Here is a 23,448-nt window from a genome sequence, read left to right on the forward strand (position 1 = left end):
GACCCAAGCTATAGTATTTCAATCCCATCATATACATGGGAAAGCTGGACAATGAATAAGGAAGACTGAAGAAGAATTGACGCCTTTGAATTGTGGCGTTGGTGAAGAATATTGACTATACCGTGGACTGCCAAAAGAACAAATAAATCTGTCTTGGAAGAAGTGCAGCCAGAATGCTCCTTAGAAGCAAGGATGGCGAGACTGCCTCTTACATATTTTGGACATGTTGTCAGGAGGGATCAGTTCCTGGAGAAGGACATCATGCTTGGCAAAGTACAGGGTCAGCGGAAAAGAGGAAGACCCTCAACGAGGTGGATTGACACAGCGGCTGCAACAACGAGCTCAAGCATAACGATTGTAAGGATGGCACCGTATGGGGTAGTGTTTCATTCTGTTGTGCATAGAGGGTCGCTGTGAGTAGAATCAACTCGAGAGCACCTAACAACAACAATATTAACAGCTCTAAAAATTCCTGATACTCTGTTTTTGATCATATGAATTAAAACAGAAACATTAAAACATAGTACCTAGTACTGGTAGTCTCTGCCCCAGTGGAAATTCAGGGACACAAAACTTTTAATGGCCAAGATTCTCTGCACTTGCTTTCTCTGAGAGACTGTGTTCCAGGAACAGGGAAAAAAGAGAGAGGGAGGTCAGAGGTAATTCAAGGTTTCTAGGCTGGATGTTTGAGAGTGGCGATTTTGCTGGCAGAATTGAAATTGTCTACAAGGTTGGTTTGGCATGTCCCTGGAAGTGGATGAGTGGAGTGAGGCACAGAAGGCATGATAAGTTAAGGTTTTAGCGTTTTGAGTTTGAGAGGATATTGTTGAGGCATTCGAGTGTTAATGTCCTATAGACAGCTTACTTCTCTAATTAATTAGCACAGTGGCAGACTGTTCTACTCTGTGATAAGACTGCCTGGGTTTGAAATTCCTCCTCTCTTCTAGCTTCTGGAAACCCCGGGTATTTCTTAGCATTCCTTGACTTGTAGATGCATCTTTACGTGTCTGTCTTCCCTTGTGTCGTTCTGAGTCTCTTCTCCTCTTTTATTAAAACATCTCTCAGATGAGATTAGAACCCTACTCTGGTATGACCTCATGTTAATTGATAACATCTTCAAAGACTCTATTTCCAAATAAGGTCGTGTTCACAGGTAACCAATGTCATACATGGGCTCACAGGGAATCAGAATTGACTTGATGGCAGCTGGTTGTTGGGATAGTACTAAAAAAAAATAAAAACAGTCATTAAGAGGTGGGAGGTCATTAAGATGAGCAAATCACTCTGGGAGATTGGAAAACTGAAGATATCAGTGGAAATAAGGGGATCTTGGGCCTGGGCACCATCGACGGTGATATGAGATTCCAATGAACCTAATGCTGTACTTGTTTGGATCAGAGATTCCACTGAGAATCTGATGAAACCTGTGGCCTTCTTCCAAGAAATGTGTATATGCAGTAACATTTCAAGAAGACCGCTGACCTCTCCCTAAATAAATCAAATTCTGGTTAAGGACTCCTGGCCTAGTGACCAAAGATATTTGGCTAAGATTAAATTCCCCAAAACACATACTCTTAAAGATTTTTTCCACCCCAACTGTGCTTTTTCTGGCACAGCAGCATTCTAGTCGTTGAACACAACATGGAGGAATCAAATGAGAGTTCTATTATAGCAGGAAGAAAAGGGATTGATCCTGAAGAGAATGGGCGTTGGCTGTGTAATTTTCTGAAGATCCTATATTATGAGTAGGACATTTTGCTGTACTCCTAGGTGAAATGGTGAACAATTCAGACTTGTCCCTGTTCTCTTAGACTTGCCTCTTCCCTTAGGCTAAAGGGGAAGGTTGAAGATTGTGACCAATTCCAAGACTTAAATCAATAAGTATCTAGTGGGATAAAGATGTAGGGAGATAGATAGATGACAGAGAAATATGAGGTAAGAAAGGAAAGAAGGAAGGAAGGGAGAAAGAAAAAGTGAGCAAGAGAGAGAGAAAAGGGATAAATGGAGAAAGGTAGAGATATCAGAGTGCAAAGAATTGTGTATAAGAGTAAAATGTTATCACTTTACCCTACATCTACTCTGATCAAGGATCTCACAATTGGAGGTCAACTACACTTTACAAACTAAAGTATTTGGCAAAATAAAAATAACTCATGTTAATTGTAGCTTTTTTTTTTTTTTTTTTTTTTTTTGAGTGTTTGCCATGCACCTTAGGTTAAAAAAAGAGAGAGAGAACAGAATGGAGTCTCTCAAAGGGGGGATAAGAGAATAGAACTGAGCCTGCACCCACAGGAAAGATTGGAATAATACAGACCCCAAATAAAGTAATTGAGAAAAACATACCTTAAGGCAGAAGTTGAGAAAGTTGTACAAGGAAGAGTCAGCTCCACACATGAGGCAAGAAAAGGGTATAAACATCCAGAGAAGGGTGAATTAAGACAGAGATTCTAAAATCTGAAGTGCATATGAACCACATAGGAAGCTTACGAAAATGTACATTTCTGGACCACATGATCTGATTCTGTGATCTGGAGTTGGCCTGGGGATCTATATGAGGCAAGTGGTCCATAGACCACACTTTGAAAAACAAAGCCTGGAAAAGAGGATGAGGTTAGAGGTAAATCTGTCCTCTCTTGAAACTTGTTCTGGGTAACTTGAACATGGCTTTTCTCCATCATTTGGTGAACTGATTTAGGACAGGTCTTGAACTCTAACAAGCTTGGCTGTGAAATGTTGGGGTTACTCAGCTTGTCAGAAAGGCTCTGTTATTGGAGAGAAAAGCTCCCTGTCTTAGGCTGGGTTCTCTAGAGAAGCAAAACCAGTGAAGAGTATAAATATATATAGAGAGAGATTTATATCAAGGAAATGGCTCATGCAGTTGCAGAGGCTGGAAAGTCCTTCGTGTGTGGGTCAGGCGGGAGGCTTCTCCTGACTCATGTAGCTGCAGGGGCTGGTGAACCTCACGATCTGCAGATCAGACAGCAGGCCTCTGGCTCACAGGCTACAGAGGCTGACAAATCCCAGGATCAACAGGTAAGCTGCTGGCTCAAGTTCCAAGAACCAGAGGTCAGATGAATAGGAGCCAGCTGCAGGATCCAGAGCAAGCAAAAACCAATGAACTTTGCCAGAAAGTCCACCTTTATTGGTTGCAGGTACACCTCCAAGCAAAATCCCTTTCAATTGATTGGCTGCTCATAACAGATCTCATCATGGAGGTGATTACATTATATCAGATCTCATTTTGGAAGTGACTACATCATCACATAGCTGCCAAACTACATCATAACTGCCAAACCATTGAGAATCATGGCCCAGCCAAGTTAACACACAACCTTAACCATCACACCCCCCTTGAAGATCATGAGTGCAAGAAAGAACCAACCTCCTGTATCTGTGTGCTGCTGTGGCCCATATAGGAGAGGTACTGGAGCATCAAACCCCAAGCCATGACAACTCTGGTTGCAGATGGCAAACTGAAGAGGACTGAGGAGATGCTAGGAAAGAGATTTCTCACAGGAACAAAATCATAAGATGTGTTTAAGTGCTGTAGAGCTGGAAGGAATACTTCACCTATGTAATGGAGTAAATAAACTTTGTTTTCATTTTTATCATTTGTTTTATTTTACTTTTGAGTTTTTTATGGATTGTTTTTAAATTTAATGATGTTTTATGATTATATAAAATATTCACGTGGTTCAAATCTATAAAATAGCAGATGTGCCTATATTACCCCTTGTTATGGGTTGAATTATGTCCCCCCAAAATATATGTTGTAAATCCTAACCCCTATACTTGTGTTTATAATTCCATTTGGGAATGAGTTTTCTTTGTTATGTTAATGAGACAGTATTAGTGTAGGGTGTGTTATTAGTCAGCCTCTTTGAGACACAATAGAGAGTAACCAAGCAAGTGAACAGGCAGAAATGGGGGAAAGAGAGATGCCAAAGCACAGGAAGATCACCTGGGAGCAGAAGCTCAAAAGAGACAAGGACAGTCCTCCAGAGCCCGCAGAGAGAGAAAGCCTTCCCGTAGAGCCGGCACCCTGAATTTGGACTTCTAGCCTCCAAAACTGTGAGAAAATAAATGTTTGTTAAAGCCACCCATTTGTAGTATTTCTGTTATAGCAGCACTAGATAACTAAAAAAAAAAAAAGATAACTAAAACACCACTTTATTAGATAAGGAATCCCTAGATGGCACAATGTTAAAACAGTTGGCTACTAACTGAAAAGTTGAAAGTTTGAGTTCACCCAGAGGCACCTTGGAAGAAAGGCCTGGTGATCTATGTCCAAAAAATCAGTCATTGGAAACCCTATGGAGTACAGTTTTACTCTGACATGCATGAGGTCAGTATAAGTTGGAATCAACTCTATGGCAACTGGTTTGGTTTGGTTTTGGTTTCCTTGGATAAACATTATACGTGCTTTTCACTACCTTAAATCAACTTGCTTGACCTGGTCCTTTTATAACATTATCTCTGCGGGGAAATGCCTTGCAGGTTTGGACTAACCACTTTGAAAACATGTATTTTAAACACAACTTCTTTGTAAATTAGCACTCACATTGAGTTTTGTTCAATAATTCATTCATTTAACGAACATTTACTGGTAGTTCCAGGCTTTGTTTGATCTGAAGCTTTTGTAATAGTGGGGGCCTCTCATTAATAAAAAGAATATGAAATTACTAATGCAACGATAGGTGAAAGTGAATATTTATTTAAAACGAGAAAAGAAATCACAACAAATTTCTGGAGCCTCGAAGATACAGGTCCTTTTCTTCTGATACCTCTTTAGCAATTTACCAAAAATCTTACATAGAAATGCTGCCTGCTTGCAGCCCAGCTTCCGTTCTCCAGCTAGAACATTTACAACCCCCAGCGACTCTTATCTACCACATCGCAGGGGCCTGAGTATCACAGGAAATCTGTCCCTACGTGGACCTCTGCTAGGAACTATCCTAGAGGCTGGCACAATGTCAACAAAGCAGACATGATCCCGTATTTAATGGAACTTATTTTTTTTTTATAGTGGCTTGTGCTTGATTACTAACCTAAGGATTGGAGTTTCTAACCCACCCAGAGGCACTATGGAAGAAAGTCCTGGCAAACTGATTCCATAAAGTTTACAGCCAAGAAAACCCTATAGAGCAGTTCTACCCTATAACACGTGGGGATGCTGTGAGTCAGAATCAACTAGATGACAACAGGTTTGTTTTTTGTTTTTGTAGGTGGCACAGTGGTTAAGAGCTTGGCTGCTAACTAATAGGTTGGCTGCTAACTAAAAGGTTGGCAGCCACTCCTTGGAAACCTTATGGGGCAGTTCTACTCTGTCCTCCAGGGTTGCTATGCATTGGAATTGACTCACTGGGAATGGGTAGGGGAGACAGATGACAGACATTAAACACATAAGCTCATTCTAAATATACAATTACAAATTGTAATTAATCCCCTGAAAAAAAAGAGTGAGAGAAAAACGGTTAGAGGAGCGGTGAGGGTGCTGGCCCGAGTAGGCATTTCTGAGGAAGTGGATATAAACTGAGATATGAAAAGACTAAAAAGCATGAAATGCGGGGAATAAACAGATTTAGCAGATAATGTTAATGGACAAAAGGCATCAAGGTGCTTTTGCTTCAGGTAATTATCCCACAGTCTACAGAACCAGATAGTCCTCGAGAGGCAGTGTTTCTGAATCACCTACCTAAGATGAAAAGCTAACTTGCAGCGAATTTCATCACAATCCACAGAGTATTGAATGAGCGCTACATTTAATTTTTAATGAGATATGTAAGATGAAATGTATGTGATATTCACACTGTGATTTCAGGACAGGGCATTTCTGGAGAAAATGAATATTATGAAATACGTAGCTCAAACACTTCTCTGAAAGAGAATAAAGAGAAGTTATGTCCTTCCTCATGGCTCATTAAAGACATTATGGAAATTTTAGAATCTGAATATGCAAAACAAAAAAAGCCAGAAGCCTAGACTCTGATTAGTCAAGGTTAATACTGCATACGTAACAGCGATATACCTGGGTAAATGAATTCCTTTTCGGTAGAGCAAATGTATGCCTTCATTTTAATTCAATGAATAAAAAGAGCTATAGAGCCACAGGGCAGACAAGGTATGATGCCACATAAACTGTTTCTGACATATGCTTGTTCAATTCGTCTTGTGAGAGACTAAATATGCAAAGGGACAATAGCCAAATCATATGTGACAATAGAACTCTGACCCACAGCTTCTGCAGCAATTAGTCAAGGATGCTCAGGACTTGGTCAATGACTGCCAGTTTCTCTAATTTTTGTCCCTGCTTCCAACTTGGGACCAACCAGAGAAAGCCAAAACATGTTCCCTAAAGCAATCGTATAATATGCCCCTCCTCTAGTTAGCCTGCCTTCACCTTGTCCCTGCCCGAAATCTCCAATTAGGGAACGTCTGAAGCCTTCCTTTTTCTCACTAGTCAAAGCTTTCCCATTTCCCTGCCTAACTTTGACTCTCTGTCAAATACAAGTGATGTGGCTGACTCTGTTGCTATAGCGAGCTCTGATTGTTTGTTCTCATTTGGTTGGTCTTTGTTTAATTCGACACCTGATTGTCTCCAGAGAAGAAAATGTCTACTGGGTTCCAGGGCCATCGGTAGAGGTTGGGAACCAGAACCACCCTCAAGCTCTGAGGTCTCCATCTTAGTGCCACTCAGTATTTTCTCCAGGAGATGACAGAGACAGTAGCCATAGGATTCTTGTAACAAATGTATCCTTGCTGTCAAATAATGGGACAAGCCATCCAATAGTTCAAGGTAGTGGTTGTACCTGTGAAGTTCTCCTAGTGATCTGGCAGCTGGCCAGATGTGTTTCAGTGTCAGCCAATTGTCTTTAAGGACTAAACAGAAAGCTTCATAGTTGGAATATTACAGGTGAATTGGAGGCCTGGGTTCTTGAAAGCGTGAGCTTTTTTTATTCATTTTGCAATTGTTTTAAATGTCACCAATTTTGGCCTTCAGCAACCTGGACTCAACCTAGACTAGGAAGAAGTATTGCCCTGGAAATAAAATTGGTTATCTAAACAGGTTTCTGGCACTGAAGGAGTTAGTTACCTGGGGGCAGGTTACTTATCCTTTTCTTCACTAAAACTAGGACTACTGGACCACTGTGAAGTTAAAAACAGATAATGTTGTTGTTGTTAGGGGCTGCCAAATCAGTTCTGACTCATAGCAATCCTATGTACAACAGAATGAAACACTGCCCAGTCCTGCGCCATCCTCACAATCGACACTATGTTTAAGCTCATTGTTACAGCCATTGTGTCAATTCATCTCATTGAGTGTTTTCCTCTTTTTCATTTATCCTGTACTTTACCAAGCATAATGTCCTTCTCCAGGAACTGGTCTCTCCTGATAACATGTCCGAAGTATGTGAGTCGAAGTCTCGCCACTCTTGCTTCTAAGGAGCGTTCTGGCTGTACTTCTTCCAAGACAGAATTGATCATTCTTCTGGCAGTCCATGATATATTCAGTACTCTTTTTGCCAAAGCCGTAATTCAAATGCATCAACTCTGCTTCAGTCTTCCTTATTCTTTGTCCAGCTTTCGCATGCATATGAGGCAATTGAAAACATCATGGCTTGGGTCAGGTGCGCCTTAGTCTTCAAACTTCCAGACTAAGACAGACTAGGAAAAACAGATAACATGATAGGGTGTTTTTAGGTGAGCTAAAATGCAAGACATTCTAAAGCACACATGAGTTTTCAGCTAAATTAATTTTGCGCCACCACATACATCATTTGGAGCAGATCAACACACAAGTGGGAAAACCCAGAGAGGACGTAATTAATGGGCCTGTCTGGGAGAAGAGCAAAACTCGCTGAGAGCCAGTGCTGGGAGACTGCTTCCTGGCTCTACCCCTACTGAAAGGATAATCATGATAAGGGAGGCCAGTAAGGTTCTCAAGCTAATAGAGATTAATGTTCATTTCCTGGCAGCCAGTTTAAGTTAGTTTCTGAAAAATGGTGTGATGGTGCCACTTAGGCACTCTGTGCTGCCCTTCTGTTTATCCCTCATCTACATGTGTCAACCCAGTGTTCGCATCCACAGAAACCAGGTTGTACCTTCGCCTGCTTCCAGGGCAGTCTCGCAGAAACTCAGCAAGGAAACTTGCCACCACCTGCCCTGTTTTATAGGAGTGCATTTCAACTGTCTTCTTTGTTTCACCTCTTCTGGGCCACAGTATCAAGTTCATATACAAACTATCACTGGCAGCATAGATTCTGATTAGATTAGTGTTTTCTCTAATCACAGAGAAAAACTCTGTGCAGTCTTGACAACATGATAAATCAGTTAGCCAATGACAGTTCAGCGCAAAAATCTAAATCAACAGGAAAATCAAAGTACGTTCAATAATTTATGTATTAAGTCACTCAAGCTTTATCCAGTCCAAAGTTAGTCAGGGAAATGGGAAAGCTTTATAGTGACCCCAGGACCAGGCAGTGTTTTGCTCTGTTGTACATAGGGTTGCTATGAGTAGGAACCAACCCGACAGTGCCTAACAAGAACAACAACAAACTTTGTCCAAGGAACGTTGGTGATTCAGTGGTAGAATTCTTGCCTTCTGTGTGGGAGACCCCAGTTCAGTTCCTGGCCAATGCACCTCATGTGCACCTACCACTCCTCTGTCGGTGGTTTGTGTGTTGCTACGATGCTGAACAGGTTTCAGCAGAGCTTCCAGACTAAGACAGGCTAGGAAGAAAGGCCTGGAGATCAATTTCCAAAAATCAGCCAATAAAAACCCTATGCATCACAACGGGATGGGGCAGGACCAGGCAGACTGTCATTCTGTTGTACAGCTAACAGCAACAAGAAGCTTGACATTTTGGAGGGCTTAAGGCTGGAAGGAAAATGGGTAATGTATGTGCTTTAGCACAATGATTCTCAACCCCAATTGACATTAGAATCACTTGGCAAGTTTTTCAGACTACCAATGCCTGAGTCCCACTGCCAGAAATTTAATTGGTCTGGAGTGGGACATGGGTATGGCATTTTTCAAAAGGAGCCCAAAGATTTTAATAGGCACACAAGGCATGTCCCCAGGAGAGGCAACAGAGCCTGGGAAGGTACCAATAGGCACTGGATCCCCAAAACAATGGAGCACCTGCTGTTAAATGATGGGGCAGGACACCCACGAGAAGGTCAATGTGATATTTATAGCTATGAAGAAGGCTCCTAGTAAAGGAGGCTGTGGTTAAAATACAGCTAAGCAATCTGACTGCTATATAACAAGGGAAGTTGCCTAGCTCCACCCTCAGCCATGCACTGAGGTGAAGCTTAATTGCCTTCACACTAATCCTTGTAGACACAATTTAGTTCTCTAAAACCAGCATCTCACCTGACCTGAATCTGTAGTTCTCTTTGTGCTGCCCTTCTGTTTATTCCCAATCTACATGTTGGTTTTGGTGTTTCCTACTTACTTCTACTGAACACTCCGTATTCAACAAGCCATTTTTTCCTGTTTGGTCAAAAGCCCTTTGAAGTCTATTGCTACCTTTTTGTCATATAAGCAACTAACTCCCCAGTGCTCTCAACTGCATCCTCTGGTCAATAAAGATATGACTCAGGTCTAGTACATTTCTACTATCGAGTGACCTCCATGCCTGCTCTCTTGCCTCATCATCAAAAAGCAGCAAATTTCCTTCCAGATTTCATACATTATGTGTATTTCCTTCCCTGTTCCATCTGTTTCATATCATTCTCTTTGATAATAAAGAAATATCAAAACATTTTTATTTAAATGTCTATCAGAAAATAATCTCATATTATATATTTCATGTCCAGATATTTAGTCAACCATTTTCCTCAAAGGCCCAACAAAACAGAGAGCAACAGCCTACTTTAAATTAAAATGCATGGCTTTAAGGGCTGTTTGACACGCAGTAATTATTTGCGTAGTCTCCTAGCCAAGCATGGAAATTGCTAATGTCTGCCTTCAAAGGAAATGAACTGTGCAAAAAATTTCAAGCAAACACAATCCAACTGTTCACACAAAAGGGTGGTTGCATAAGAAATTCACTGGGTTTTTACCCAAATTTCCCCTTGACTTGCCACAGAGCAGCATGTACTTCACCTCTTTGCCACCAATTAAAATCATAAACCGATGAGCTTTTCAGTGAGGAGGGCCGATGTGCCTTCTCCACAGATGGCCAGCATCACATGTTGTAGTAATGGCTGGACACGCCACAAAGGTACCATATAAAAAGAGTGGGACCCAGAGCACTTAGCTCCAATTCCTCTATGTTTAGAATCGCTGCTTTTTCAAGATGGATTTCCTTCATAGGAATGGAGTTCTTGTTATTCAGCATTTGCAGAAGGATTACCGGGCTTACTACGATTTTCTAAACTTTATGTCCAGTGTTGGAGACCCCCGGAATATTTTTTCTATTTATTTTCCACTTTGGTTTCAACTTAATCAGACAGTTGGAACTAAGATGATATGGGTAGCAGTTATTGGGGATTGGTTCAATCTTATATTTAAATGGTAAGACTTGTGTTTTCTTTCATTTTTCCTGAAACTTATCATTCTTAACTTTGTAGCTTTGGCTTAATGAGAAAATTTCAAATGTGTGTGATTTTACTTGGAAAACCTTTCAAACATACCAATTACCTGGAATACCTGATTCATAAATAGAACTTTCAAAAAGCATAGAAATGTATACTTTCTCTGACTTATAATAAATTTCCAAACCCTGTAACACGTATTATGTGATAAACCAAGAAGCTAGTAGTTAAATGAGCAACTTGTAATGACAGATTTATGATTTCAGGGGCCAATTTGCTTTCCCAGTCTCACTACCCAAGGCACCCACCAGGTTTCCCTCGCAAGGAAAAAGTCTCTGCTTTTATGGGAAACTATGGCACCAAAATCCCAAATGACTGTACCATGCTCTCAGCGAGAAAGAGAGGCCAGAACTTAAGTTCTTTCACATTCTCTTAATCATGAGCTTTGCCCATCAACTCTCTGCTTGAGTCATTTTTATAGGGGAGAATAGCTAGTCTTTAATAGCTGTGCATGTAAATATCTATGTGTACTTATATATCTTTAAATACAGGATATTATTTGGTCATCGGCCTTACTGGTGGGTCCAAGAAACTCAGATTTATCCAAATCACTCAAGTCCATGTCTTGAACAGTTCCCCACTACATGTGAAACAGGACCAGGTAAGAAATTATAGCAGCTTCAAGTTACTGAAGATATTCCAACATAGAGTAAGCATGTGTAATTATTTTTTTTTTAACTAATATGGTATTATGTAAGGTATTAATGAAAATGCCCAGGGTGAGGATGCTAAAGGTTTATAAACATCAAAATTGCTAATGAGAAATGAGATACGTTTTGTGAATAATCAAGCTTCATTTTATTTGCGATAAAGTAGATTAGCAGAACATTCCTCAAAGGATTCTATATTCTGCATTTATTTTATGGAAGAAATGTAATGGTTTGATGCTTAAAAACAAAAAGTTAGCTACAACAAATTCCCAATATTAATGAAATGTTAATATATCTGCTGCTCAGCAGCTTTCAAAGTTATTGTAGGTCATCTAAGAATCTCATAAACCAAGAAAGAATAAACAAGTTTTTTATAAGAAAGGTAAGGACTGCCTAGTGTTTTTATTGTCAGTAGAGATTATCTCTAGCCTTCGAATAGTTTCTTAAAAATTTTCTTTTGGCTTTTTATGTATATAGGCTTCTTGAGCCACTTACTTTTTTTTTTATTAAAAGTAAGATTCTGTTAGAGTCTAAAATCTTTACTATGGAATTTGAGTTTAGGACTATAAAAAAGTTTTGTTTTGTTTTTGAAAAATACATAACGGAAAAATACATGCCACTGTTTTAATTTATAAAATTGTGTTATACTCTACCTCACCGGTTTGTTATATGGCATTACATTCTTGCCATTTGACATTCTTCGAAACTAACCCTGAATATAGCAAATGTGTAAGTTCCTAATGATTTTTGAACATCTTTCTTTTTGCCCCTATGAAAGCACATATACATCTATTATGTCATTTATCATACTGTACTCTCATTCTTCACGTATCTGGCTGCCCCAATAGAATGAGTTTCATCATGTTAGGGGCCATACATATTTTATCTTTTGAAACCATTTTATTTGTAGGTGGTTGGATTGATGGATGGATGGATGACCTTTAAAACGATTGAAATGCTGTTTTGGTCTAGGCCAAAACTTCCCAGCATGCGTACTATCTTATGAGACATTTTCTGGGGTGGGGGGAAATGCTGCTTTTATATTCACGCCTTGGAGATTTACAACTCACTTAAGCACATAAAAGTTCCTAAAAACTCCTGCAAATGAGAAATAGGTTTGTCTTTGTTTAACTAAGTGTTTTTCAAAAAGAGGCTGGTATTTAACCTGAATGAATCTGTACTTGATGAAAACTCAAGGAAAACATCAAAGTGAAATGATAAAAATCAAGCAACATGGGAAGACATTCTAGAAATAGAAATGCTACCTGTCTGCAGGCTTCCTCTGCTAGAATTTGTTGTTAGTTGCCATCTCATCAACTCTGATTTACAGAGACCTTATGGAAAACAGAACAAAACGTTGTTGGGTTCTGCATCATCTTCATGATTGTTGGTATGTTTGATTAATGAATGTTTGCTGCTATTGCTTCTCATTTTGAGTCGTGGCACATCAGCAAATGAAGGTCCCGAAGGCTTTAATCCGTCTGCCTCAGTAAGGGCGTCATTAAGGAGGCAGCTCTTCCACAGTCGTGTTCTGAGTGACTTCCAGCCTGGGGAGCTCATCTTCCAGCATTATATCAGATGATATTCTGTTGTGATCCATAAGTTTTTCTTTGGTTGATTTTTGGAAGTAGATCACCAGGGCTTTTCTTCCTTGTCTTAGTCTGAAAGTTCTGCTAAAACCTGTCCACCATGGGTGAACCTGCTGGTATTTGAAATACCAGTGACATCGCTTCCAGCATCACAGCAACATGCTACCACCACACTACAACAAACTGACAGACCAGTGGTGGATTTATGTCCCCTTTTTACAGCATCTCCTCACCTTCCATTTCACAACAAAGGCTCCCACTGCAACAGCCACAAGGTAGGCATCGAGGAGGCTACTTGTACATAGTGGTCATTTATAAGTCAGCTGATAAGTCACAAATAGCCTTAATATCCTTTAGATATTTTATTTTTCAGCCTAAGGAAAATAAACTGATTCGAGATCCAATACATGTACTTCTATTTTCTTTTCAATTAAAAACAATTAGATGTGAAGTGTGAGTAGGAATATGTGGCAGCTTTCACTGCAGGTTTGGTTGCAACAGCCTGAGTTCTTAATTAGCGTTGAGTATTTTGATCTTCAGCACTCAGTAAACTTAAAAACCTAAAAAGAATTTTTTTTGAAATAATTTTTTTGATGCTCATCTTAATAATTTTGCTCATTTCTACCTATTTTTAAATGGTACATACAGCCTATGAACCCATAAAATTATATATACATCTATTTTCTAAGTTATTTGTAACTTTTGTGGCTAATGTGCTGTTCTGATATTTGTTTCTGAGACTGACACTTCATTAACCACTGTTCAAATGGATTGGCACTTTGTTGTTGCAGGAAGTCCATCTGGTCATGCAATGGGCTCATCGTGTGTCTGGTATGTCATGGTAACAGCTGCCCTGAGCTACACAGTCAGCCAGCTTGATAAATCATCTATCACTTTCCACAGGTCAGCTTTTCTCCAGTTTCTGCAGCATTGGATAGGACAATTTTGAATTCAGAAAGTCTTTTTTTTTTTTTAATTATTTTAGTGTACTTTCAGTTGTTGTAATGGGCTTATTCTATGCCGAGCCCAAATAGCAAAATGAAAAGAAAATTAATATTTTGCTTTAAGGTAACGTCCTAATTAGCTCACAGCTATTGCCATATTATAGAATTGGAAATGTTTAATTGATTAATGACTTGCTAAATCTGCCTTTGGGTTTCCATAATACAACAATAATTTTGTTAGCTCATAAATAAATCATCTAAAATTATACAAGGAAGTGTTTTTTCCACACATATTCCCTTGCTTTAAGATGAACTGGAAGCTTATAACATCATCATTCCCCTTGAACGCTTCTGTTTACTCAACAAAATTATGCTTCCTTCTTTGAATAGCCAGTTCTTCGATATTAATAACATATATTCTAGCATTAAAGATTATGCAACCTTTTTAATCAAAGACATTCCAGAGGCAAATTTAAGTTTGAATGTTAGGAGATTTAATGTTAATAGATTTCTTAATGTTTAGAAAGGCCTAGAAGCATAGTTTAAAACCACTCACATATTTTTGTAGGAATTTGGCTGTTTTCTTTTCTTCATTCCTGAGCTCTTTTAACTGTCATTAAAACAGTCCTGAGCACTTCCAATGATAAATTATTAATCCACTGGCATCAAGTCGATTCTGACTCATAGCAACCCTATTGGATAGAGTAGAACTCCCCCATAGAGTTTCAAGAAACAAATGACCAAAAGAATGTGGGCAGCTTTAAAGTTTATTCCAGTGAGGCAGTGACCTGGATGACTTAATGTTCTCATTATACAATCCAAAAGAACAACAGTAGAAGCTTGTTGTAAGTTCAAGAAAATAGCATTTTCTCTCCATAGAAATTTTTCAAAGTAGGATTTAAAAAGCCTCACCTCTTCTCTGTAGTTTATTCTTTTCTCTATCACCAAACTTGGAAAATTACTTGTTTCTTTCGAAAAATAAAAATCTCTTAATTCTTTTCTTATTTCTATAACTGCAATATTTCCTTCATTCATCAAAATTTACTGAATCCCTAGTCCTTACCAGATATTACCAAGTCCTTGTTTATTCTTCTTCCACATGGGTAACCCCAGTTTATTTTCTCTTTGAAAGGCTCATTTATTTATACCCATTTTACCCGTTGACGTTGAGTTGATTCCCACCCGCAACCCTACAGGACAGAATAGAACTACCCTTTAGGGTTTCCAAGGAGTGGCTGGTGGATTTGAACTGCCGGCCTTTTGGCTAGCAGCCGTATCACTTAAACACTGTGCCACCCATTACCGTTACCATGGAGTTGATTTCTACTCACAGCGACCCTATAGGGCTCCCATTTATCTATATTTTTTAGTTTTTCTATAACTAAATCTTGGGCTGATTATCACGTAATCCTGATAATCCATTCAGAACCCCCCAAGGATCCCCAGAACTCAATATTGCTAATTCTTTTTTTAAGATGCGCGTTCCTTGAATTTTATTACTTTTATGAGGTTTTGTGCCTTGCTGTTTCTAATCCAAAGTATATAACCTGTAGGTCAATTTTCTTGTTCCTTATTTTCTATACCTCAAAAAACAAGGAACCACAACTCTTGAGAACCTGTGGAATTAAACCCAGTGAAATCTTGCCGTTGATGGACTGCTCATGGAGCTTCCATCAGGGCAGCATCTGCTTCTTCAGAGAGTTTTCCTCAAGCAAAGAAAGATTAAGAGAGGAAGGTAAAGAGGAAGCACGTGTGACAGGGGGTAAAAACATTTAGGGTTCATTTTGTATCATTTGGGATGTTAGTCATTCCTCCAAACTTGTATTTCCTCTGCTCTATTAAAATAATTATCAGGATGTCAAATTATCTCCCTTTTATAGCATTTATTAAAATCTCAGGATACAGCACTAGTGAAGTTTAGTGCACTAATAAATGTATAAATCTTTCTGTTAAAGCCTTTCAAATTCCACTCATCACAAAGAAACAGCGTTTTGGGGGCTGGGGGGAAGACTCAAGAGCCATGATGCTACGTCAGAGCTATAAGGTTCCTTTAAGAAAGATCTAGTGTCATCCCCTAATTTTATGAGTGATACAATTTCTTTGCTTTTTACACTTGTATCTATTCTTCCATCGTAGACTGACCTGGTCATTTCTTTGGAGTCTTTTTTGGTTGATTCAAATCAGTGTCTGCATCTCCAGAGTATTCATAGCAACACACTTTCCTCATCAAGTTATTCTTGGAGTAATTGGTGGTAAATATGAACACTTCTCTTTAGTTGTGTCGTTTGAAAGCTTTAGCCTCATTTGTTTTATGTTGCTAGATTCTCCCTGGTAATCAGTTTTCCAATTTCAGACCTAATTGTGTCAAGCCACTGATACTAAATTCTACCCTGGGAGCTTAAGTGGTTCAACAGACCTTTCATATCCTCCATGTACACAATGGCACAGCCTCACTCAATGGTATAAACTCATTGTCTCTTACTGAGTTGTCTTCTCTGAAGTGTGATTAGAGCTAAGCCCAACTCCCAAACCACCACTTCAGACAGCATGCTTGTGTCTTGGTTTTGGTGACTTAATAAGGACCCTCCAACCTGCACAACATGCCACTCTCTCTGAAACATCTAAAGAAATAATTGCATGACTGTGTACTTCACTGAGCAGCTGCTTTGTATTCCTGAAGCAGCATTTATCATGATTGGATTTCTGCTGCTCAGCCCCTCTCGTCTTTCAAAGGCTGTCTAGGTTAATTGGCCATGGTGATTGGAAAATTAATTGCGAACACATAGAAAGGGGCTTTGTCCATAAAGTGGGTTGTCACTCAGCACCACCGAGTTCTGAATGACCCCACTGTGCTAAAATGGATGGTGAAAAGGCCATTGGGGCATGTATGTTTTCATTATTGCCTCAAGAAAAGGCTTTGGAAAATTGATAGAACCTAGCCGCCTAAAGCACTGCATCTTTGAAAGCTATGGCTACACTCTTTATGCAGAAAGGAGTGATTCCCGAGAGGCCCAAGAGCACATAGTCATCTTCAGTGTCTCTTTCTAATCCCCAGGCATGCTTGTGGCAGAGGCCTTTGAACATACTCCAGGCATCCAAACAGCCAGCTTGAGCACGTACTTGAAGACCAACCTCTTCCTCTTCCTGTTTGCACTTGGCTTTTACCTACTTCTCAGCCTGCTTAACATTGACCTGCTATGGTCTGTTCCCATAGCCAAAAAGTGGTGTGCCAACCCTGACTGGATCCACATCGACACCACACCTTTTGCTGGACTTGTGAGAAACCTTGGGGTCCTCTTTGGCTTGGGCTTTGCAATCAACTCAGAGATGTTCCTTTTGAGCTGCCAAGGGGAAAATGGCTACAAGCTAAGCTTCCGGCTGCTCTGTGTGATGACCTCATTGACCACACTACAGCTCTACCATTTCATCAAGATCCCAACTCACACAGAACATTTATTTTATGTGTTATCTTTCTGTAAAAGTGCATCCATTCCACTGACGGTGGTTGCTTTGATTCCCTACTGCATTCACACTTTAATGAAACCAAGTGAAAAGAAGACTAAATAGAGTTGTGCAGAGTTAGTGCTCTTCCATCCCAGGATGACCCTCTTTTTCCATCCTCCAGTAGAATCACAGAGCAAGGACAGACTCTAGAGGGCTTCCAATCAGAGGTTACAAAATGGCAGCCATGGGCCCCATCCCATACATATGTTTAGTTTGGTCTTCACAATCGTTTTTTGTTTTGTTTTGTTTTCTATTTTAAATTAGCTGACAATATTTGAAGATCAGAATATTTCACATAAAATATGAATTTCTGTATCTTCTTGAACAATCTGAAGATATGGCAACACAGGACCTCCATTCTTACCTGGAGACAATTGACTGGAGTTGAGTACTGATTGTCCCCAATAGGGGCAAGCAGTCTTCATAGTATCACAACACTCCAGCAAAAGCCCCAGTATCAGATGTCTTAAGGCCAGGCCACTTCTGGCTACCATGAGCATTTTAGTGGGGACCCCTATCAAATCCAATTTCCTCAGTTTTCAGATGAGGAAATGGAGGTCCATTCTGGTGAAAGAACTTGCCCATAATCACATTCTGGCAGAGTAGGAATTAGAACCCATGTCTCCTCAAATGTGTTTCCATTACATTGTGTTTTTTTCTTCATTTCCGAGGGGTAAAAATCAGCATCTTTTGCTACAGATTCTAAGAAAATTGTGATTAAATCAGCTTTTATGTTGGAAATGGCATTAAAATGCCCACGTCCTATTTGACTTACTTCGTGGCCTGTTTTTTTGAAGTATATTTAACATCAACCTGCGTGCAGGATCTTGATAGGGCCAGCAATTGCTCTAGATGTGGATATGTAAGCTCATCCGGGGAGACGTAAAAGGCCAGGCCACTGTCTGGGACTGAACCTCTGTTTAACGCTCTGTATTAGAGTAGTGTTTTCCAACTTTTCAATAAATGCTGCTGAAGATGCTCTGCTTAGAATATTATTTGCCCAAAATGTCTTATCTCTTGACTACGACATCTCTATATTTTTACAGTAGTCAATCTTTCAAAACTAGGGAAATCAAATATTGTTCTCAAGGTCGTCTTCCAACCCAGAAAAAGTACTAAATACTTGTATCTTTTAGCTAGATTAATCCATATTTATACTTAATTGTGATGAAAATCTACTTTAGAAAATTACTATTGGTGGCATATTAATATTATACTAAAAATTTGTCAGTAAGGGTTTTTTCCCCCCCCTTGTTGGATCTAGTAATTTTGGACTTTAAATTGATAACTGTTTGATTTCAATCAAGTACGTTTTAGATCAGATTTTGATACGTTTTATGACCTGTGATCCACCACAATGTTTTGTTACTCTTCCCAAGAATATCAATACATGGATTATTTTAGATGACATATTAAATAACCCATAGATATTTATGAAAACATACCAGTTCAAGTGAGTGCTATTTGACAAGGTGTTAGTTGAGGATAACAAAACCTCTTAAAATCAAAGTAATTATTGACTCCTTTTTTTTTTTCCAAGGTTATTTACAGAGTATATACTGTTACTTTTTCAAAACACATTTAATAGTTTTCTTTTTAAAAGATAACTGAACTTATTTCAAGCAGTTGAGTGATTCTGAAGAAAAAATGTGAAGAATGAAGAGAGGTTATCTTAAGAATGAAATTTGTCTCACGTTGGTGGGACATTTGAGATAGAAGAAATAAAAAACGATTTTTAAGGTAATGGCCCTTACTCATTGGGTCAACTCTGGTGTTGTACTTTAGAAGGGCCCTTTAGCCCTTCAGAGCCCTTTGTCAAGGTTTCCTGTGAGATTAGCAATGTTATTCCTGAAGAAGCCTCTGTCCCAAAACAATCTCAGCCTGCTCTCACCGAGGCCTGAGGAAAATGGGGACATCAATAGTCAGGAAATTTTGCTGCAGTGCTTGACTCTGTCATAAATCTCCTCTAATTTCCCATAGAGAAGCTCTCTTATCTGCCACCCCATGACAAAAGCTGACTGTTAGGCAATCCATGATTCTCAGAGGGGTAATAGGATGAGGTCTGGGCTTGTTTTCTATAATTAATCCCTGACAACTCTACCCCTATTTACCATAAAGCCTCAGAGTTCCCATGTGACGAGATTTCCCTTTTTCCTCTGGTTGAAGTCTCCTTGAGGGATCCATGTGGTAGCAAGCTGCTTTTGCATTTGAAACTGTTCAGGCAGCAAGAATATCTTCTCACACTTCTCACTGGAAAACAACTTGCCTTTAATAACGATGGAAAAGACTCTTCCAATTCCAACTTATTTGTCAGAAGTAAATGGAATTGAGCTCATGTGACTTACTGCTACTATATTTATATATTCGGAATGTCTACACATCTACATATTTAGTAGGATAAAATGTCAATATCATGAGCTATCACGATGAGAATACCGAGACAGGTAACTTCAGAAGCTGTCCAATCACACACACGTTTTAAGAGAAATGCAAAGGAATTTATTATCGCTGAAACTAGCTATCAAGAAGAATGCTGAGTCCCTTTCCTTTGACAACCCCTCGACTAGCCTTAGAAAGTTAAGTTGGTGTCTTCTCTGACCTATTTCAGAAAGGCAGTGTCATGGATTGAATTGTGTCCCCTAAAAATGTGTGTATCAATTTGGCTGGACCATGATTCCCATATTGTGTGATTATCCACCATTTTGTCATATAATGTAATTTTCGTATGTGTTGTAAATCTTGCCTCTATGATGTTAATGAGGGGAGATGGACGGTAGTTGTGTTGATGAGGCAGGACTCAATCTTCAGGATTGGATTGTGTCTTGAGCTGGTTTCTTTTGGGATATGAAAGAGAGAAGCGAGCAGAGAGACAGGGAGACCTCATACCACCAAGAAAGCATTGCCGGGAGCACAGCGCATTCTTTTTGACCCGGGGTTCCTGTGTGGAGAAGCTCCTAGTCCAGGGGAAGATTAATGATAAGGACCTTCCTCCGGAGCCAACAGAGAAAGCCTTGCCCTGGAGCTGATACCTGAATTTGGACTTCTAGCCTACTTTTCTTTGAGGAAATAAATTTATCTTTGTTAAAGCCATCTACTTGTGGTATTTCTGTTATAGCAGCAGTAGATAACTAAGACGGGTAGTTAAAAAAAAATTGTTATTAGATGTCCTTAAAACTGAAAGTGTATCTCTAAATGCTTTATATTTATTCAAAATCTGGAAATAAAGTCAAGATCAAATTGCTACATAAAATTTATTCAAAATCTGGAAATAAAGTCAAGATCAAATTGCTACATACACACACAAAAAAAATGTTGGTATAAGAGAAAGTCAAAAGACTTAATTTTAAAAATGTGAGTCATGTGTTAAAGATATTAGAACTTTATATTGTAGCACTTTCCAATTGAACTTCTTTTTTGTATATTGCCCAATACAGTAGCCATCAAACACGTACTGCTATTGAACACTGGAAATGCAGCCAATGCAACTGAGAAATTTCGTTTTAAATTTTATTTATTTTAATGAATCTGAATTTAAATAGGCATGTGGCTATTGAATTGGGCAGCACATACCAACTTTCACAATGCTTTTCCCTGGGGAAAAAAAAAAAGGTATTTTTGTATATTGTCACCTATATTGCATTCCTGTGAGACACTATGAGTAGGTATTAACTGCTTTATTTTACAGATGGAAAAAGTGAGATATCAGTGATTTGTTGATAGAACTTGGACAAGGCATATTTGCCCCAGCCCATGGTTCTTTCTTTTAGCCCAGGGATGTTATTTTCCAGTTGGAAAAATAAGTGATTATTAACAAGGCGTAAGACATGCATGCAATAGATAAATCACACTGTCATCTTTATGCATTTGAAGAAAATTTAATTTGTGTGATAGCTGACAGAAAACATTTCTGGAGTCTGAAGGATTAAAGTGACTATAAAGAGTTAACAGTAGACTTTGCTAGGGAACTCTCTGTATCCGCAGCTTTTCTCCTCTGTCACTCTGTCTAGTAAGGCTCTAACAACCTTGGCCTCTCCAGACTCTCAGCTCTGTCACCTCAGCTTGGGGAGTCTGGGTTCCCCCTCCTGCACCGTGGCCTGGAAACTCTCTCAAGAGTTTTACCCAATATTCATGACCATATTCTGGATAGCTGGGTGGTTTTCTGACCCTGCAAGTATGACTGTCACCAGAACTTCTGTGCATATTCAGATACTGTTGAAAAAGGTTGCACCTGAGGATTTTGGCCTCATTGACTCTCCTAGGCACCCTGGGAATTGCAAACATCTTTCCAGATGAATATCTGGGCTTCAATGTTGCCAAGAAACTGAAGCAACATTTCTCATTTTTCCCTCTCCCCATACCTTTAATGGTTTGAGATGGTGATTACACACCAAAGGCAGTGCCTTGTTAAATTTTTTTCTAAAAAACAGTCTTCATTTTGTTTTTCTTTGAAGAAAGTTAATAGTGGGAAAAATCTATAAGAAGCAATAGTTCAAGAAATTTCTCCCAATTAAGAGCAACTCATGAGAAAATTATAAAAATTAGAAGGGCTTCGTTTTCAGCTCTGCAAAGGACAAATGTAGTTTATGTCAAATTCTTAGCTGGTTTGGTGTTGAGTCTTAATTACTATCTTTGCCCTGCTTTGATGGAGATCACAATAATGACTTGGAAGAAATCACATCTCATTTCTTTTGGCAGCACAGAACTGATTCTCTAAAAGAAGGAGAAAATTCAAAGATTGAGGTTATAAAGGTAAGCCTAAAACCAATTAATTATCTTGTTTTGAAATTTCAAATTTCTTAGGATCTTTTCTTCTAACATTTTGCAGAAGGCATGGCTATGTGATTTCTGAAGAGAAATCTCAATTGAAGTATAAGACTCCAGTTCAAAAACCGTAATCTCCCTCCTCCAGCCCCCAACAAAGAACACCATGTTCTGAAGGAGCACAGAGACCACACCAGGGACTGCCAAGAGGAGCATTAGCTCTGGCAGCTCACTGGCCCATCCACAGTGTTGGCCCCAGAGAGAGATGCAAACACATCCCTAGGATGATCATGGTATGCTGCAGGAGGAGTAAGCCATCTGTGTGCCTGGAAAACAAGCCCAGCAACTAATTCAGGTGAAGAGCTTTCCCCCCCAATGCCCGCAATGACAGGAACCTCTAGCTCCCTTTGACCCTTGTGCATCAGTTGCACCAATCACACCAGCTTCTATTCAGAGAATTAACTTCTTGGACTCAGACTTTGTTTTATGAACAGTATTAGTCAAAATGTCATTCTTGTTCAGACATCTTGCCAGTATTGGAAGGTGTTTTTTATGGTAGGCATTGCATTTGCCCATCACTGCTTTTCATGGACACTTCCTTGGCCTCAAGCTCAGTAATTCTGCATTAGAAGCATCTGATTCTCAAAATCTGTTTCTACGTTATCACTCCAAATTTTTCCTTCTTACCATTTTTTAAAATGAAAGAAATTGTAGAGCCCATGCTATCTTTCTATATGAAAATTACATTGGCTTAACATAAGAGAAATAAAATAAATGTTGCTATCTGAGTTTTTGAGATTTTATGGTGTGTCTTATTCTTCCAGCATTGGAATATTGATGCTCTGACCCTCTCGCCAATCAAGAGGCTGTGGACAGGTCTGCACATGGGTCCCAGAGAATGTCAGAATGCAAGGAGGCAGATGCCAAGATAGACATACAAATGACTTTGTGGAGTTTAGAGCAAGCACCTTGGGTGGGAGTCATCAGACCTATGTATCTAATCTGGCTCTGCATCTAGGCACTGTGACTCTTGGAGGCCACTTAATATTGGTGGCCTCAATTTACTAATTTTCCAGTGAGAGGTTTAGAATGGACTTAAAATAAAAGATCTATTACAGCTCCGAGATTGTGCAACTCTGAGGCTCTACTCAATCAAATTTAATATGTTCTCCTTCCCCCACCCCTCAATTTCCTTCTTTCATTTGCTCTTTGTAGAGTTCTCTCTTTAGAGAAGACTTCTAGGAATATTGTTTCTTTATTCCTTGTGAGGAGCAAGAAAGGTGTTAAGGAAGTCCCTGGTAAATATATGTAGGGCTTATGTACTTCCATAGAAGTTAATTTTAATTTTACTTTCCCCCAATGAACAAGGCTGTAAACATTTCTAAAGAGTACTCCATT

At 39.3% G+C, this 23,448-nt stretch overlaps 1 protein-coding gene across 2 annotated transcripts; it reads left to right on the forward strand.

The window, feature by feature from the left end:
• Nucleotides 1-10,304: 10,304 nt before the first annotated feature.
• On the forward strand, nucleotides 10,305-17,463 carry G6PC2 (glucose-6-phosphatase catalytic subunit 2). 2 transcript variants are annotated; one of them, XM_049888983.1, is made up of 5 exons: nucleotides 10,305-10,522; nucleotides 11,094-11,203; nucleotides 13,633-13,744; nucleotides 15,922-16,037; nucleotides 16,841-17,463. In XM_049888983.1, exons 1-5 carry the CDS (start codon nucleotides 10,305-10,307, stop codon nucleotides 17,350-17,352), a joined length of 1,068 nt encoding a protein of 355 aa, XP_049744940.1. In that variant the 3' UTR covers nucleotides 17,353-17,463. The 2 variants fall into 2 exon arrangements, with proteins under 2 accessions (XP_049744940.1, XP_049744941.1); XM_049888984.1 differs by lacking the exon at nucleotides 15,922-16,037 and having other exon boundaries at nucleotides 16,841-16,865.
• Nucleotides 17,464-23,448: the final 5,985 nt, after the last annotated feature.

Source organism: Elephas maximus, chromosome 6, assembly GCF_024166365.1.
Source record: "Elephas maximus indicus isolate mEleMax1 chromosome 6, mEleMax1 primary haplotype, whole genome shotgun sequence".
In the NCBI taxonomy this organism is placed as follows: domain Eukaryota; kingdom Metazoa; phylum Chordata; class Mammalia; order Proboscidea; family Elephantidae; genus Elephas; species Elephas maximus.